The sequence below is a fragment of the Pan paniscus genome, chromosome 23 (assembly GCF_029289425.2).
Source record: "Pan paniscus chromosome 23, NHGRI_mPanPan1-v2.0_pri, whole genome shotgun sequence".
Lineage (NCBI taxonomy): Eukaryota > Metazoa > Chordata > Mammalia > Primates > Hominidae > Pan > Pan paniscus.
The window spans coordinates 31,461,281-31,476,651 of record NC_085927.1 but is presented as its reverse complement, the minus strand read 5'-3'; the positions used below and the strand labels follow the sequence as shown (position 1 = coordinate 31,476,651).

General features: G+C 56.0%; 1 protein-coding gene across 1 annotated transcript in view; it reads left to right on the top strand.

Annotated features, from left to right (window-relative positions):
• Positions 1–15,157, top strand: part of PPM1F (protein phosphatase, Mg2+/Mn2+ dependent 1F) — a 33,132-nt gene extending 17,975 nt beyond the window's left edge. The window contains exons 4-8 of the mRNA XM_003807739.5: positions 664–866; positions 1,311–1,499; positions 3,605–3,748; positions 9,215–9,308; positions 11,100–15,157. Of these exons, the coding sequence (XP_003807787.1) occupies positions 664–866; positions 1,311–1,499; positions 3,605–3,748; positions 9,215–9,308; positions 11,100–11,479 (1,010 nt within the window). The 3' untranslated portion in view covers positions 11,480–15,157. The remainder of the gene's footprint in view (positions 1–663; positions 867–1,310; positions 1,500–3,604; positions 3,749–9,214; positions 9,309–11,099) is intronic.
• The last annotated feature ends 214 nt before the right edge of the window (positions 15,158–15,371 follow it).

Sequence of the window (15,371 nt, the reverse complement as noted above, 5' to 3'; positions counted from 1 at the left end):
TTTTTGAGACAGAGTCTTGCTCTGTCGCCCAGGCTGGAGCACAATGGCATGATCTCGGCTCACTGCAACCTCCGCCTCCCAGGTTCAAGCGATTCTCCTGCCTCAGCCTCCCGAGTGGCTGGGATTACAGGCGCCCGCCACCATGCCCGGCTAATTTGTGTATTTTTAGTAAAGACGGGGTTTCACCGTGTTGGCTAGGCTGGTCTCGAACTCCTGACCTCGGGTGATCCGCCCACCTCGGCCTCCCAAAGTGCTGGGATTACAGGCGTGAGCCACTGCGCCTGGCCGAGACTAGATCATAATTTAAGTATTATTCCTTTGTCATTGGATATATAGTATTTCTAATTAATGGGCAATTATAAGTGATTCTGTACTTTGTCTTTAAAATTATTTTTGTGTTTCTGATGATTTCTTTAGGGTGGGTTCCCATGAGTAGAGTTGCTCCATGGTGGGATGGGAGACTTCAAGGGGCAAGTTGCCAAACTAGACATTTCTAATTCTGGTAACAGGCTGCCATGTGCGCGTTATTGAGTTGATGTGCTCACAATGCCCCGGGAGGTGATGGGGGCTTTGCAGGCCCCTGTGGGAGCTGTCAGGGAGCCAGCGAGGCCTCAGCTGGCTTGGTTGGCACTTCCCTGACAATCCCTCCATTGTGCCCATCAGTGCTGGATGCCCAAAGCCTGGCACGGAGTTTCTTTAACCGCCTTTGGGAAGTCGCCGGCCAGTGGCAGAAGCAGGTGCCATTGGCTGCCCGGGCCTCACAGCGGCAGTGGCTGGTCTCCATCCACGCCATCCGGAACACTCGCCGCAAGATGGAGGACCGGCACGTGTCCCTCCCTTCCTTCAACCAGCTCTTCGGCTTGTTTGTGAGTGCTCCCGTCCAGACCCTGGGGACAGCTTCGAAGGACCGGGGCGAGGGTGGGGGCCCCCCAGGTACCGAGAAGAGCTGCCTGCCAAGGCTGAGACAGGAGAGACACCCGTCAGCCCCTGTACTTGCCCAGCAAGAGACTAAGAAGGGCAACAGTGTGAGTCTGTTATGAGGGAGGCCTGGATGCCATGTTCCCCTGACTCCTGCACCAGGAGCCACCTGGGGCAGCCCCTCATTTTATGCTTGTAGCAACTCCTAACAGATGGTGAAACCGAGGCTCCCGCGAGCTGTCCTTTTCCAAACCTACCCCCTCATACGCACATAAGCCGGGCGAAGGCCATACTGATTCTCCCAGACTCTACCCCATCAGTGCCTGGCGCCACGCCCCCCTGGGAGCACCCTGGGTCCCGCGGGTCTGTGACTCCCACCGCATCCCCACCAGGACCCTGTGAACCGCGCCTACTTTGCTGTGTTTGATGGTCACGGAGGCGTGGATGCTGCGAGGTACGCCGCTGTCCACGTGCACACCAACGCTGCGCGCCAGCCAGAGCTGCCCACAGACCCTGCGGGAGCCCTCAGAGAAGCCTTCCGGCGCACCGACCAGATGTTTCTCAGGAAAGCCAAGCGAGAGGTGAGGACTGGCCGCTGGGCCTCAGGTGCAGTTTGGAGGCCTGTGAGAGTCCCAGCCTCTGCAGCGGGAAAAACGCCAAAGGGGCTGGTGGTGCTGGAAGGTCCTCACTAAACACTGCTGGTGGTCCTGCCATTTTTTCTAAAGGGGCTTGGTTTTCACTTGAACGGAAGCAGCACAAAGCCTGCCCCGACCCAGCATGGTGGGCCTCTCAGCCACACAGACCTGCCTGGCGCAGAGGGTCTGCTGGCCTCGGGGAAGGCAGCTGTGGTCAAGCGTTCCTGGGATTTTGTTTTAATGAGATATGGCAAGGTGACAGACACAGACCAGGACCTTAACAAAGAGTCTACTACTCACAGTTCTTGAGAGGAGGGGCCACACCTCACAGAGCCATGCATGGAAAGCACTGAGGTAGTCGGGGCGCAGAGAGAAGAGAGGGAAGCTGGGCCAGAGCCGTCTCTGCATCCTCCCCAGGTGTTTGCTGTCTCGAGGAATCAGCTGGCCTGGGAAGGGGCAGCCCCTCCAGGACCAGCAAGGCCCCAAGATGTCAAAGCATCATAAAAGGCGGAATATGTAAAACCTGATTAATCTACTGCCTTCCTCCCCTTCCTCCTCTAGGCAGGGTCTCAGCAGGCTACCGACATCCTCTGGGAACAATCCTTCCTCGGGAGTTATAGCCACGTGCAGGGATGAGGCATTTGTTTCTGAAAGAAGAAAGAATACAAATGCATCAGGCCCCTCCTCTGTGAACTTAGCCACTCTGAACCTCACCCGCAGAATTTCACTAGGTCCTCCTTGTAGCCCTGTGAGGTGAATACTAATATTGTACCCATTTTAGACATTGGGAAACTGAGGCTCAGGTTGCTTAAAAGACCCACCCCAGTGAGAAGACACCAGGGGAAAGGTGCACTTTTGTCACATGCTCTGAGCACAGACCTTCATGGAAATTAGCATAGCTGGGCTTTGCATCTCAATAGAAAACCATGCAATCTCTGCAGCTGCAAGGACCCCAGTGAAAAGCAGGCAAGCCTTCACTCCTGGCCTCTCACCTCAGCCCCAGGAAGTGACAAAGGCCTCTGAGCTCAAGGCTGCCTCAGAGTGGAAAAGGGATTCTCTGAAGCAGGCGTAACCGCTTTATTGAGGCTGGGCACAGTGGCTCACGCCTGTAATCCCGGCACTTTGGGAGGCAGAGGCCGGCGGATCACTTCAGGTTAGGAATTCGAGACCAGCCTGGCCAACATGGTGAAACCTCGTCTCTACTAAAAATACAAAAATTGGCCAGGCGCGGTGGCTCATGCCTGTAATCCCAGCACTTTGGGAGGCTGAAGTGGGCGGATCACTTGAGGTCAGGAGTTTGAGACCAGCCTGGCCAACATGGTGAAACCCTGCCTCTACTAAAAATTAAAAAAAAAAATTAGCCAGGTATGGTGGCACGCGCCTGTAGTCCCAGCTACTTGGGAGGCTGAGGCATGAGAATCACTTGAGCCCAGGAGATGGAAGTTGCAGTGAGCTGAGACTGTGCCACTGCACTCCAGCCTGGGTGTGACAGAGCAAGATTTTGCCTCTAAATAAATAAATAGCCAGGTGCAGTGACTCACGCCTGTAATCCTAGCACTTTGGGAGGCCAAGGCAGGCAGATTGCCTGAGCTCAGGAGTTCAAGACCAGCCTGGGAAAGAAACATGGCAAAACCCTGTCTCTACTAAAAACACAAAAAATTAGCCAGGCGTGGTGCTGTACGCCTGTAATCTTAGCTACTTGGGAGGCTGAGGCAGGAGAATCGCTTGAACCCGGGAGGCGGAGTTTGCACTGAGCTGAGATTGTGCCACTGCAGCCCAGCCTGAATGACAGAGCAAGACTCTGTCTCTAAATAAATAAATAAATAAATAAACAAACAAACATCTTTATTGAGATACAATTGACAGGTAGTAAGTGGTGCATATTTGAAGTCCACAATTTGGCAAGTTTTGGCTTATACACATATACACCTGTGGATTCCTCACCACAGTAACGGGAGTATTCATCACCCCCGGAAGCTTCATCCTGCCCCGTGTCATCCTCTGCCCTTCCCTACCTCCTCTCAACTCTCATGGGCCCTCTCTCCCTGCAGCGGCTGCAGAGCGGCACCACAGGTGTGTGTGCGCTCATTGCAGGAGCGACCCTGCACGTCGCCTGGCTCGGGGACTCCCAGGTCATTTTGGTACAGCAGGGACAGGTGGTGAAGCTGATGGAGCCACACAGACCAGAACGGCAGGTAAGGGGATCCCTGCACCCAGGCCCAGGATATTCCTGGCCTCCATCATGCTGGGCCCACAGGGGAACCCCACCCAGCCTGGGAACTTCAGGTAGTATTAATCCTGGCACCTTTCAAGAGGGAGGGCTCCCTGCCTGATTTGAGTGGCCAGGGGGTCCCACGTGAGCCCTTCCTGAGAGCTCTGTGGGTCACGGCTATATGGAGCCCAGAGCTCCGGGGGAGAGCAGAGCCCTCTGCACTGACAGGCATCCCAGTGCAGTCAGTGCAGCCCAGTGCAGACCAGAGCCCATCATACACACGGACAAGGAGGCCACAGGCTGTGGGTGAGGAAGGCCTCAGGTGATGCTGCCCCGGGGCTGGAGGGAACCTGGCTTGGGGCTGTACTGAGTAGAGGCTGCCTGGGACCCTGGCACTCAGGTCATCACCTGGACATGAGGATGACAGTCCCACTCAGACCTCTTCTCAGAAGACTGTCTCATCCATGTGTCTCCTGAGGTTGGATTGCGAGCATTCAGATATCATGGAATGACTGTTTATCCCTCAAACCCCACTTTTCCCACGTGCTGTTCTCCACCAGCTATGTTTGATTAACCATGCACATGGTGGATAATTCTACGTCAGCACATAGGAGCACCCATCCTTTCTTGGGGCTGCGGACATTGCATTCATCATGCAGTCCCTTGTGGGTGAGCATGAAGATCTTTTCAGTCTTTCGGTGCTTAAAAACAATGCATCTCTACCTACTTTGTGCAGCATTAATTGCTCAGAGTCAAGTGTGCCTATATCTGTAGGACACATCCCCAGAAGTGGGATGGCTAGGTTGGAACTGATGCACGTACAGTCTGGGTAGATTTGCCAAGCTTCCCACCTCAGGCCATGCCAGCCTGGGCTGGCACTACATTCCCAAGAAGGTCCATTTCCCCACAGTCTCACCAGGCTGCAGGATTCTTCCTGTCAGGTAAGAAGCCTGTCTTGGGGCAATTGTTAAGTTTGCTTTTCTGTTACAGAGTGAGTTTGAGCGTGTTTTCAAAAGCTGAAGATCATTTACACAGCCTTTCCTGCAAACACTGTTTTTTTCCTTTGCCTGTTTTTCTGATCAGTTTATAGGTTCCTTGTATATGTGAAGGAGGTTGGTTCCTTGTCTGTGATGATTTGCAAATATTTTTCCATGCATCTTTTATTTTTGTTTATGGGCTTTTGCCACATGGAGGCTTTGTGTTTTTCTGTAGTTGAGTAGTCTTTTTGTGGCTTCTGGGTTTGGAAAGCACATAGAGACACCAGGACTTGATGATTGTAACAGTCAGGGGCAGCTACATTCCTTGGCCTTTCACTGCGGCTCACGGTCTGGTATGGGCCCCCTGTACGTCCTCTCCCCATTGTACAGAGGGGAAAACTGAGGCTCAGTCACTTGCCCAGAGCACACCGCCAAAGTCACAGATAGTCTCTGCCACTCCCCTGCCTCCACCACCGTGGGGGAATTTGGCACCTGCTCCCTAGTGGGCTCTCCTCCCCAGGATATGCAGTCAGATGAAATGTGGCCAAGTCAGGATTCGTGCTGGGCCCACTCCCACCTGCTGCCTGCACACCTACAGGCTCAGCATTCAGCACCCCATTAAAGCCCAGTGGGGGCTCTGTTCAAACACTGCCTGAGCCCTGCAGTATGGCATCGTGGCAAAGCATGGACAGATGGCCTTGCCTGGTCCCGGCTCCACCGCTTTCAAGTCCATCACACAGGGGTCCCTGGAGGTTTGGGGTAAGGATTGAGTGTCCCAGTGCATGTGGAGCACAGAGATCAGAGCTTGCACAAGAGAAGCACACACAGGTGTCTGTGTTCTTGGCTGCAGCCCGCATGGGCCAAGGAGTTCAGATCCAGTGCCTCCCACCTCCCCTTTCCTGCCGCCATGCTCTGTAGGCTTGGCCCCTCCTGCTGTGATCCTGATCACAGCCTTCCACCCTAGAGAATTAATCACAGATCCAGGCCAAGGTTCTCCCACAAAAACAAGCATCATGTCGGTTACAAGAGCAAGAAACTGGCCTCAACTTGGCGAGCTTCAACGGGGGTCCAGCAGCGGCCCAGAGCAGCTTCCAGGAGTACGTGGGGGGGAGTGCGTGGTGCTCTGCCTTGTTCTGCGGCTGTCTGAACAGTCTCCTGCCTCTGCACTCAGTTCAGCCTCCAAACACTGAGTGCCCACTCTGCACAAGATACTTTGTTGAGGCAGTGAGATAACACAGGACCCACTTCCTGCCTCTAAGTCTAATGGGGGAGCAGGAGGAGGGCAAGGACCTGGGCAGGATGAGGCAGAGAGATGAATGGAATGGAGCCGCATCTCAGGCAGTTGCAATTCCTGCAGGCCAGGGGAGAGACCAGGAGGAAAGGGCAGGTTATGCCAGAATCAGGGCCAGGTGTGGAGGTGTGCCCCAAGTGATCCTCCCACCTCTCAAGCCTCAGGAGACAGGAGGATGGCTTGAGCCCTAGAGGTTGAGGCTGCAGTGAGCTATGTTCATGACACTGCACTCCAGCCTTGGCAACAGAGTGAGACCCTGTCTTCAAAAAACAAAAACAAGCCCCAGAATCAGTGGGTAGAAGACTCGGGGCAGGGGAGAAGACCACCCACCTGCTGCTCCTTCAGCTGGAAAAGCTGGACTGCCCCAGGCTGGGAGGAACTCTGTAAGGACTCACTAGAAGCTTCTGAAGTGATCAGGCCACTGGAGGACAAGTTGAGGGCTGGGTCACAAAAGTGAGTCCAGGAGGGCAGTGAGAGTCACTCAAGGTCACAGGTCACGCTGGCACGCCTGGCAGGCAGCCTGGGAGAGATAGGAGTCCCGGCTCTGCAGGTGGAGACGTCGCAGAGGGCCTTGGGCATCCAGGAGGATGGCAGTGCCATAGGTGACGCTGCTGCGGCCTGGCCGTGTGGAGCACTGCACTCCTAGGAAGCAGGAAATGGCTGTTCACAGGAACCCACAGGCCACCGGCTCCAGCTTTGACCTGGGAAGCTGTTTCAGGCAGGTGGAGAGGATGAGGTTTGAGGAGCAGAGAGAAGAGCTGCTGAGGGGGTGGGCGCTGGGCAGTCAGGAGGCGAAGGCAGGAGATGGCTTGAGCCCTAGAGGTCGAGGCTGCAGTGAGCTATGTTCATGACACTGCACTCCAGTCTTGGCAACAAAGCAAGACCCTGTCTCCAAAAAAAAAAAAAAAAAAAAAAAAACAGAATCAAGAATCAGTGACTAGGAGACTCAGGGGGAATGGGACAAGACCCCTTAGCCTGGGGATATGTTAGTCCCGGACCAGACTGAGCCTGGCCAGTGTGTGACGGAGGTGGGAGCCACTGGAGGGGAGAAGGACCCAGGTTCAGGGCCAGGGTTAGAGGGGCGAGCCCAGGGAGCCGGCGCAGCCTGTCCAGCACAGGGGGTGCAGAATGGCAGGAGAGGGGGTCACAGGCTGCAGGGGAGCAGCGCAGCCCCTGTGCCCTCCTGCCCTTTGGCTCCACCCTGTCCCACAGCCATCCCTGGTGGTGGGGAGGGGCTTCAGGTAGGAAGGTTCTAAGCTTAGCCTGCATGGCCCCCTGTGGGGGAGAGCCACCTCCAGAGGGCATGGGAAGCAGATTGCCGTTCATTCTCCATCACCTGCCCACATTCCTGCCTCTGGGACATTGAGGGGCTGGAGTGGGCTGGGGTGTGTGGGAGACAGAAGCAGAGAAAGGCTCCTCATTCTCCCTGGAGCCTCCCACGCTCACAGCCCCTCCCCAGGGAACGCCTCTGAGGCACAGGGGAGGAGGCGCTGCTTCCTCTGCAGCTCCTCGCCGTCTGCAGGCGCCTTCACGCGTGTGTGTGGGCACATGTATGTGTGAACATTCGTGCGTACTCTGTGTTCGTCACCTACCTCTCCCTGTGCCCTTTCTCCTGCCCTCTTCTTGGCTGTCTCCTGCTCTTCCCTCCTTCCTGGTCCTCCTTGCCTTTCCCTTGCCCTGCTCAGACCCCGGAGGTGGCAGATCTTAGACCCAGAGAGAGCCTTGAGGTCCCTGTTCCTGCCCCCTTCATGGCTTGATTCTCCACCTCAGCTGGGACAGAAGCACCCAGCCTACCAGGCACTGGTCCAGTTGCCACACAGGCTCATGGCTGCAGTGCCCAAGAAGGCCGGGACTCCTGCAAACCCATGTCATTCCCACCACAATGCCCTCTGCAGGGGAGCCACATAAAGAGGCCTGGTCCTTGGTGCAGGCATCTGGAGAGGGCTCCCTCCCCCAGGCCTCCCGCAGTGCATGTCCGTCTGCTCTGGGGAGGGAATTGGCTGATATCCCAATCTGTCTAGGGGACACCATCACCTGGGGCATCAGAGTTCTCATGCCCAGCTGATGCTGTGCCTGGGGACTAGAAGGGCTGGTGCTGCGTGGGGTCAGGAGGTTTACCTGATAAACCGGTAAGGGATGCCCTCTTTCCCCAGTAGACTTGGGAGGTGCCTCACTCCCAGGGTGCCTCTGTCACTCTGTCAGGGATGCTGTTGTGCAGGCTTCAGTCAGCAGGCTCTCATCGGGGCAGCCTCTCCTTTGGGCAGAGGCTGATAGGACTAAAGAGGTTTCTAGAGGACTTGTGGCTGGACCAAGCCTCTGTCCTGTCCCTGGAGGAACCCAGGCCTGGGGTGTTGTGGTCCCCAGGTGAGTGGAGACTGTGCCTGTGCTGAGCTTGGGTAGAGGAGGACAAGAACTAGGCCAGGCGCGGTGGCTCACACCTGTAATCCCAGCACTTTGGGAAGCCGAGGAGGGTGGATCATGAGGTCAGGAGATCGAGACCAGTCTGGCCAACTTGGAGAAACCCTGTCTCCATTAAAAACACAAAAAAATTAGCTGGGCATGGTGGCACGCCCCTGTAGTCACAGCTACTCAGGAGGCTGAGGCAGGAGAATCACTTGAACCCAGGAGGCAGAGGTTGCAGTGAGCCAAGATCGTGCCACTTCACTCCAGCCAGGTGACAGAGCAAGACTCTGTCTCAAAAAAAAAAAAAAGAACTGGGGGGGCACAGGCTGCTGTCAGGGCCTCGCTCAGGCTTCCCTGCTGTGTGACCACTCACGTCACATGCTCCATCTTGGCCCAGCAGCTTTCAGGGCAGAGACGGTGTCCCCGAGCTAGAGACAGGGAAGCAGAGGGATCTGCTGTCTGTGTCGGGCTCGCAAGCCTCGTGAGTGCCTCCCTGACCCAGAATGCTGCCCAGGGGTGCAGGCACCGCCAGGCGGCCTCAGGTGGTCCGTTCATTTCACCATTCCTGCAACTAAAGGACTTGTGGGTTGTGTATAATTTCTCACTGTTTTTGATGAGCCTCGTTTGGGTGCATCTCTGAGCCTCCTGGCTTTGTTCCAGTGCTGCGGCTTTGAATGCTGCTGTCTTAGAAGCAGCTGTGCCTCTGCTCAGGTAGCAGCAGGGGGCTTCACGCCCCATCCCCCCGGCCCTGCCCCCAACTCTGGCTGTGTTTCTGCAGGATGAGAAGGCGCGCATTGAAGCATTGGGTGGCTTTGTGTCTCACATGGACTGCTGGAGAGTCAACGGGACCCTGGCCGTCTCCAGAGCCATCGGTGAGAGCCAAAGAGGCCGACCCAAGTGGGAGAAGGTCTCTCGGAAGCCCAGGCCTCGAGTGTGGCCCGCGGCTCACCAGGGGTTCAGGGAGGCAGTGTGATGGGCCGAGGGGGATTTGTCATGCACTGGGGTGATACCCTCGTAGTGTGAAGGGAACAGGGCAGATTCAGAGACTGCAGCACCAGTGTCTGAGTGTAAGTTACACTGTATGTTATTATCTCATCTAAAACAGCTCCTACAAATCTCATAGAAACCTGTGGCTCACTACCCTATGGGCTGGAAGTAGAGCTTCCAATATTCCGGAAATGAGGTTTATCCTCCTCCCGCGTTCACGCTGACAATCCTTTTTTCTCTTTTGGGAAAAAAGTGGGTTTGCTGGGCGCGGTGGCTCACGCCTGTAATCCCAGCACTTTGGGAGGCCGAGGTGGGTGGATCACCTGAGGTCAGGAGTTCGAGACCAGCCTGATGAAACCCCATGTCTACTAAAAAAAAAATACAAAAAATTAGCCAGGCATGGTAGCGAGCCCCTGTAATTCCAGCTATTCAGAAGGCTGAGGCAGGAGAATCACTTGAACCCAGAAGGCGGAGGTTGCAGTGAGCTGAGATCGCGCCACTCCACTCCAGCCTGGATAACGAGGAAAACTCTGTCTCAAAAAATAATAATAAAAATAAAAATTTTAAAAAGTAATGGGTCTGGCTGGGCATGCTGGCTCACGCCTGTAATCCCAGCACTTTGGGAGGCCAAGGTGGGCGGATCACCTGAGATCGGGAGTTCGAGACCAGCCTGGCCAACATGGTGAAACCCCATCTCTACTAAAAATACAAAAAACATTAGCCGGGTGTGGTGGTGCCTGCCTGTAATCGCAGCTACTTGGGATGCTGAGGCAGCAGGATCACTTGAACCCTGGAGGCGGAGGTTGCAGTGAGCCAAGATTGCACCATTGCACTCCAGCCTGGGTGACAAGAGCGAAACTCCATCTCAAAAAAAAAAAAAAAGTGGGTCCAGCCTGCATCTCATTGTCTCAGCATGCGGTCAGTGCCGGGTCTCAGGCTGTGGGCACTGTGACCACACCTCCTTCCTGGTACTTAGAAAATCTCTCCCTCCCCAGCTGATTACCAGGGATTTGGCACCTACCCCTCTGAAACATTCTGTCCTTTTTGGCAGATGTGGCACCTTCTTGACAGCCCATCCTCAGGCTGTGTCTTTCCTTGTGTCTCCGGACACTCCAGGAAGTGAGGCCAGGATGGGACGGCTAGGGCAGAGAAAGAGGGAGCTCGGCCTGGTGTGGTGGCTCATGCCTGTAATCCCAGCACTTTGGGAGGCTGAGGTGGGCAGATCACAAGGTCAGGAGATCGAGACCATCCTGGCCAACATGGTGAAACCCCATCTCTACTAAAATACAAAAAAAAAAAAAACAATTAGCTGGGCATGGTGGCGCAAGCCTGTAATCCCAGCTACTCGGGAGGCTGAGGCAGGGGAATCGCTTGAACCCAGGAGGCAGAGGTTGCAGTGAGCTGAGATCGTGCCACTGCAGCCTGGCGACAGAGCAAAACTCCATCTCAAAAAAGAAAAAAGAAAAAAAGGGGGAGCTCACAGGCCAAGGTCAGGTTTCCGTTCCCAGGCAAGTGGGAAGTACTGGGCAGTTTGCATAAGGGAGCAACAGACCCCAGACCCCATGAGAGCAGGTTGGTCTCTGTCCCTGCAGGATGTGAGGTCTAGGCCTGGGTAGGTGGGGAGGAAGCTGTGGACACCGTGGTCCTCTGACCCGGGCTCTTCTCCGCCTGTCCAGGGGATGTCTTCCAGAAGCCCTACGTGTCTGGGGAGGCCGATGCAGCTTCCCGGGCGCTGACGGGCTCCGAGGACTACCTGCTGCTTGCCTGTGATGGCTTCTTTGACGTCATACCCCACCAGGAAGTTGTTGGCCTGGTCCAGAGCCACTTGACCAGGCAGCAGGGCAGCGGGCTCCGTGTCGCCGAGGAGCTGGTGGCTGCGGCCCGGGAGCGGGGCTCCCACGACAACATCACGGTCATGGTGGTCTTCCTCAGGGACCCCCAAGAGCTGCTGGAGGGCGGGAACCAGGGAGAAGGGGACCCCCAGGCAGAAGGGAGGAGGCAGGACTTGCCCTCCAGCCTTCCAGAACCTGAGACCCAGGCTCCACCAAGAAGCTAGGTGGTTTCCAGGCCCCTGCCCTCCCCTTCCTCCCATCCTTGTCCTTCTCTCCCTCAGAAGCCTCAGGACCCAACAGGTGGCAGGCAGTGGACAGGGTGCCCGCCCCACAGTGCTTTCCCCAGCACCCCAGAGCCAGTCGGGACACCCCCCGCAGCCCGTCCTGGTGGCTGTGGAACGGCACTGGGTGGCGGGCAGATGGTGGAAGGCAGCTTAGGAGACCTCACCAAAGAGAAGATGGACCGGCTCTTGCTCCCAGCTCCTATTAGGCCCGGGGTGGGACCAGAGGTCATAGGTGCCCAACGGCAGCCAAACCAAAGACACTGGTGTGCATGGGGCAGCACGGTTGTGCACGTGGGACCCTGGGGCGGACCCAGGAGCCAAACTCTTGAAGCACCCCCTGGGTCAGGCCCAGCAGCGGAGTGGCCAGCCCCAGTTTCCCATTGCTCCTCTCTGCGGCCAGGGCCAGGTGGGTTCATATTTACAGATATGCCCAGCCAGTCCTGGTCGGCCACACCAGTGTCCCAAAGAGGAGAGCGCAGCAGAGCCAGGGGTCTGTTCTGTAGCAGCCACCCCCCTGCCCCCGCTCCAGGGCAGCCATGATGTGCTTGGGCCCACCAGGGCCTTCCGGGCTGCTCTCTTCCCTGAGCCCGGAACCGGCGATGCACATGTGTCTTTTGTTGGTGTGTTTGTTTGTTTTTTTCCAGGGAGGTCTAATTCAGAAGCAGTATTCCAGGTTTTCTCTTTGTTTTATCAGTGCCAAGATGACCTGTTGTGTCATATAATTTAAGCAGAGCTTAGCATTTATTTTATTCTTTAGAAAACTTAAGTATTTACTTTTTTAAAGCTATTTTTCAAGGAACCTTTTTTTGCAGTATTATTGAATTTATTTTCTAAATCAGGATTGAAACAGGAACTTTTCCAGGTGGTGTTAATAAGCCATTCAAGTGCCTTACACAGCTTTGAAGAAACTAGGACTGCAGTGGGCTCGGATAGGCCCATTGAGGTTTTTAGAAAAGCAGGATTTGTTTTGTTAGGGAGGCATGATTTTGGTGAGATCTTTCTGGAAGAGTTTTCCGCCTCTTTGTGATGCTGAACACCCCCAAGGTTCTCCCCTCCCCCCGCTGCCCAGGTGACTGGCAGGAGCTACGACTGCCATGTAGTGGTGCCTGGGCCCCACAGCGGGGCTCTGGGCATCCCGGGTGACCTTGGCCCATCTGCCTGCATTCCCACCCCCTTGGGCCTGGCTGGATCCCAGGCAGAGGGACCTTGCTGCTGTGTGATTGGAACATTCCCAAATATCTTGTGAATTTGTAATCAAATTGGTCTCATTGGGAAAGACTCTTAATTAAGAGGCTCAGGCAAGCACAGAGGCAGCCTGTGGGTCTCTGTCTCAGTCTGGAGGCACCAGGGATGCTGCTGGGAGTCCATGGCACAGGCCACAGCCCCTCACCTTGCCGCCGTGGCTGGCAGCACGCCTGCCTTGCTCTGCCCCATGCCCTGAACAGGCATGAGAGCTCCACGTCCCCTAGTGCACCCTGAGAGGGGGCTCACAAGTGACCGATCCTGGGTGCCTCAGGGAGCTCACTGAGGGCGTGCAAAGTTGAAAGTGGCAAGGCTGGGGGAGGGTGTCGGGTAGAGGGAAGAGGGCAGGGGGCTAGGGGAGGACTCAGAGGCCATCTGCAGGGCCAAGCCACAGGAAGGGCTGAGCTGGAGGTGGGCAGGGCTGCTCCAGGCAGGTCAGAGCAGTGCAGGGGGAGGAGAGGAGAAAGGGAGGAAGCTGGGCTGTGTGGTCCCCATGAAGGCATTCAGAGTCCACCTGCAGACAGCGAGAGCCCCAGGAAGGTTTGCACAGCTGTGCCCCAAGCACCTTGGCCTCCTCTCAGCTCGCCGAGGAGGCACGCTAGAGCCGCCTTCCCGGTGGGAGCCCTCTGTCCCACAGGGAGCGGGGAGCCAGCTTTGCTGGGGCCCTACCTGCATGCCCAGCCTTACCCCTCATTCTCACAGCACAGATGAGGTTGAGACCATGCAGTCAATGCATTGCTTAAGGTCTCTTATTTACAAAAAAAAACCTTAAACATAGTCTCTGTCATTCAGACATTCAGAGAATGGTTGGCCACAAACAATGACCAAGTATTGCTTGGCTTAACTTGAAGGCCTGCTGTCTCCTTCTGGGGGTCAGGGACGCAGCTCCACCCTCACCACTAGCCCACCCTGCCCGTGGGCATAACCTTGATGAAGAGAGAGAATGATTGGCATCTGCTTTTCTCTTTTCTTTGCTAATAATTCTGTTCCTGGCTGCCGAGAGTGAAGTTTCACCCTGTGGAGGTTTGGCTCCTATCACCTGGTGGTCTGATTCATACATACCCTAGCCTGAGGCTCCACTGGAAGATCTCGCAGCCTCAGTGTATGGGAAACCCTTTCCCCAGGCTTGTCCCAGCACTGCCGCTCCCCACCCCTGAGCCAGGACCCCAGAGGATGGCCATGCCCCATGCCTGGCAGAGGTCTGGTGCCAGCACTGGGAGCTGCTCCGCCCTTGCCTTGGGGCCGAGGGAGCCCTCGTCCACCCCTGCACAGCAGCTGGGCACAGAGGAGCGCTCTTCCATCTTGACCAGGACTGCACCGAGAAGCACCAGGTGTCTTCAGCCTCCAGCCTCCGGGGCGACCTTCTCTTCCAGCCACAGTCCCATGAGGGCCCCTAGCCAGGGACACTGGTCTGTAAATTGTAATCCTTTCTCCAGTCCAGCTCTCCACTTGTTCCTTGTGTGAGCTGAGCAGGCAGTGCACCTCTGAGTGTCCCTTTTGTAAGGCCCAGGGGTTGCACTGAGTCTGCAGAGGCCGCGACCTCCTAGAACGCTGTGGGTGCAGGTGAGCCGGCGTGTCCTGGGGAGATGCTGCCAGCACACAGGGGCCCTCCCGCTGCCAGCAGGTTGGGGTGGTTAAGTCTTATTAGTGTCTATTCTTAAAATTAAGTGGGCTGGAGAAGAATGGAACTCCAGATGCCAGCACCGTATATGGAATACAAAAGCTGGGGAAGCAGGGCCTGCCTTACAGGTGTGGCTGACTCTGAGCCCAGGCCTGCAGGGGTGGAGGGCAGTCCCTCAGAATCCCAGAGGCAGTCCCAGCCTCAGAACCCAGGATAGGAAATGGGTGTGTTTAGTGGGGAAAGGGACGGGGTGCAGACGGCAGGGCCAGTATGCGGCCCCCTCCCTCTCCTCTTCTCTCCCATGGTGAGCCCAGCGTGGGCACTGGGCCGTCTCAGCCGTGTTCCCAGGGCTAGGAGGACAGCTCTGGCCCTTCTTAGGCCTAGCCTCGTCCCAAGCTAAATGTAAGCCAGTTGGGCTGTGTTAAAGGAAGCAGTGTTTTTGGTTCGATTCTGCCTCTGTAGCTCAAGGGGGGCAGCCCCCAGAGTCCTGTGCATTCTGCCAAGGCTCCATAGCTTTGCCAAATGCACGGAGCTCTGCCATTCCGGTGCAGTGCAGGCCTTGCGAAGGGTTTATCTGCGTTCGTCTCGGTGGGCTTCTCCTGCATGGGAGTTGTGTTCCTGTGCAAGGGGGAGCTTTGCTCCAGGACAGGATGACTGTCTTCCCTATTCTTAGGGACAAGTCCCAAGATGCCAGAAGGGCAGTCTCCCAAGGACCCACCGTGCAGAAGTGTCAATAAACCACAAGTTCTGAACTCTGTCGCCCGAGTCCTGCCTTCTTCCTGACTTCTGAGCATCTTGTCCCCTTTGATGTCCAGATGTGTTTGGAAGCTGCTTTAATATTGGGGACCATCTGCAAATCTTGCGAAGCGAGCAGACAAATTCTGGAGAGAGCCCTGGTGGCCTACACCCTCCTGGTCTAGCCAGCAACCTGATTTTCCTCCCTGAGGGGCTCTGAGCCCACCCCCACCA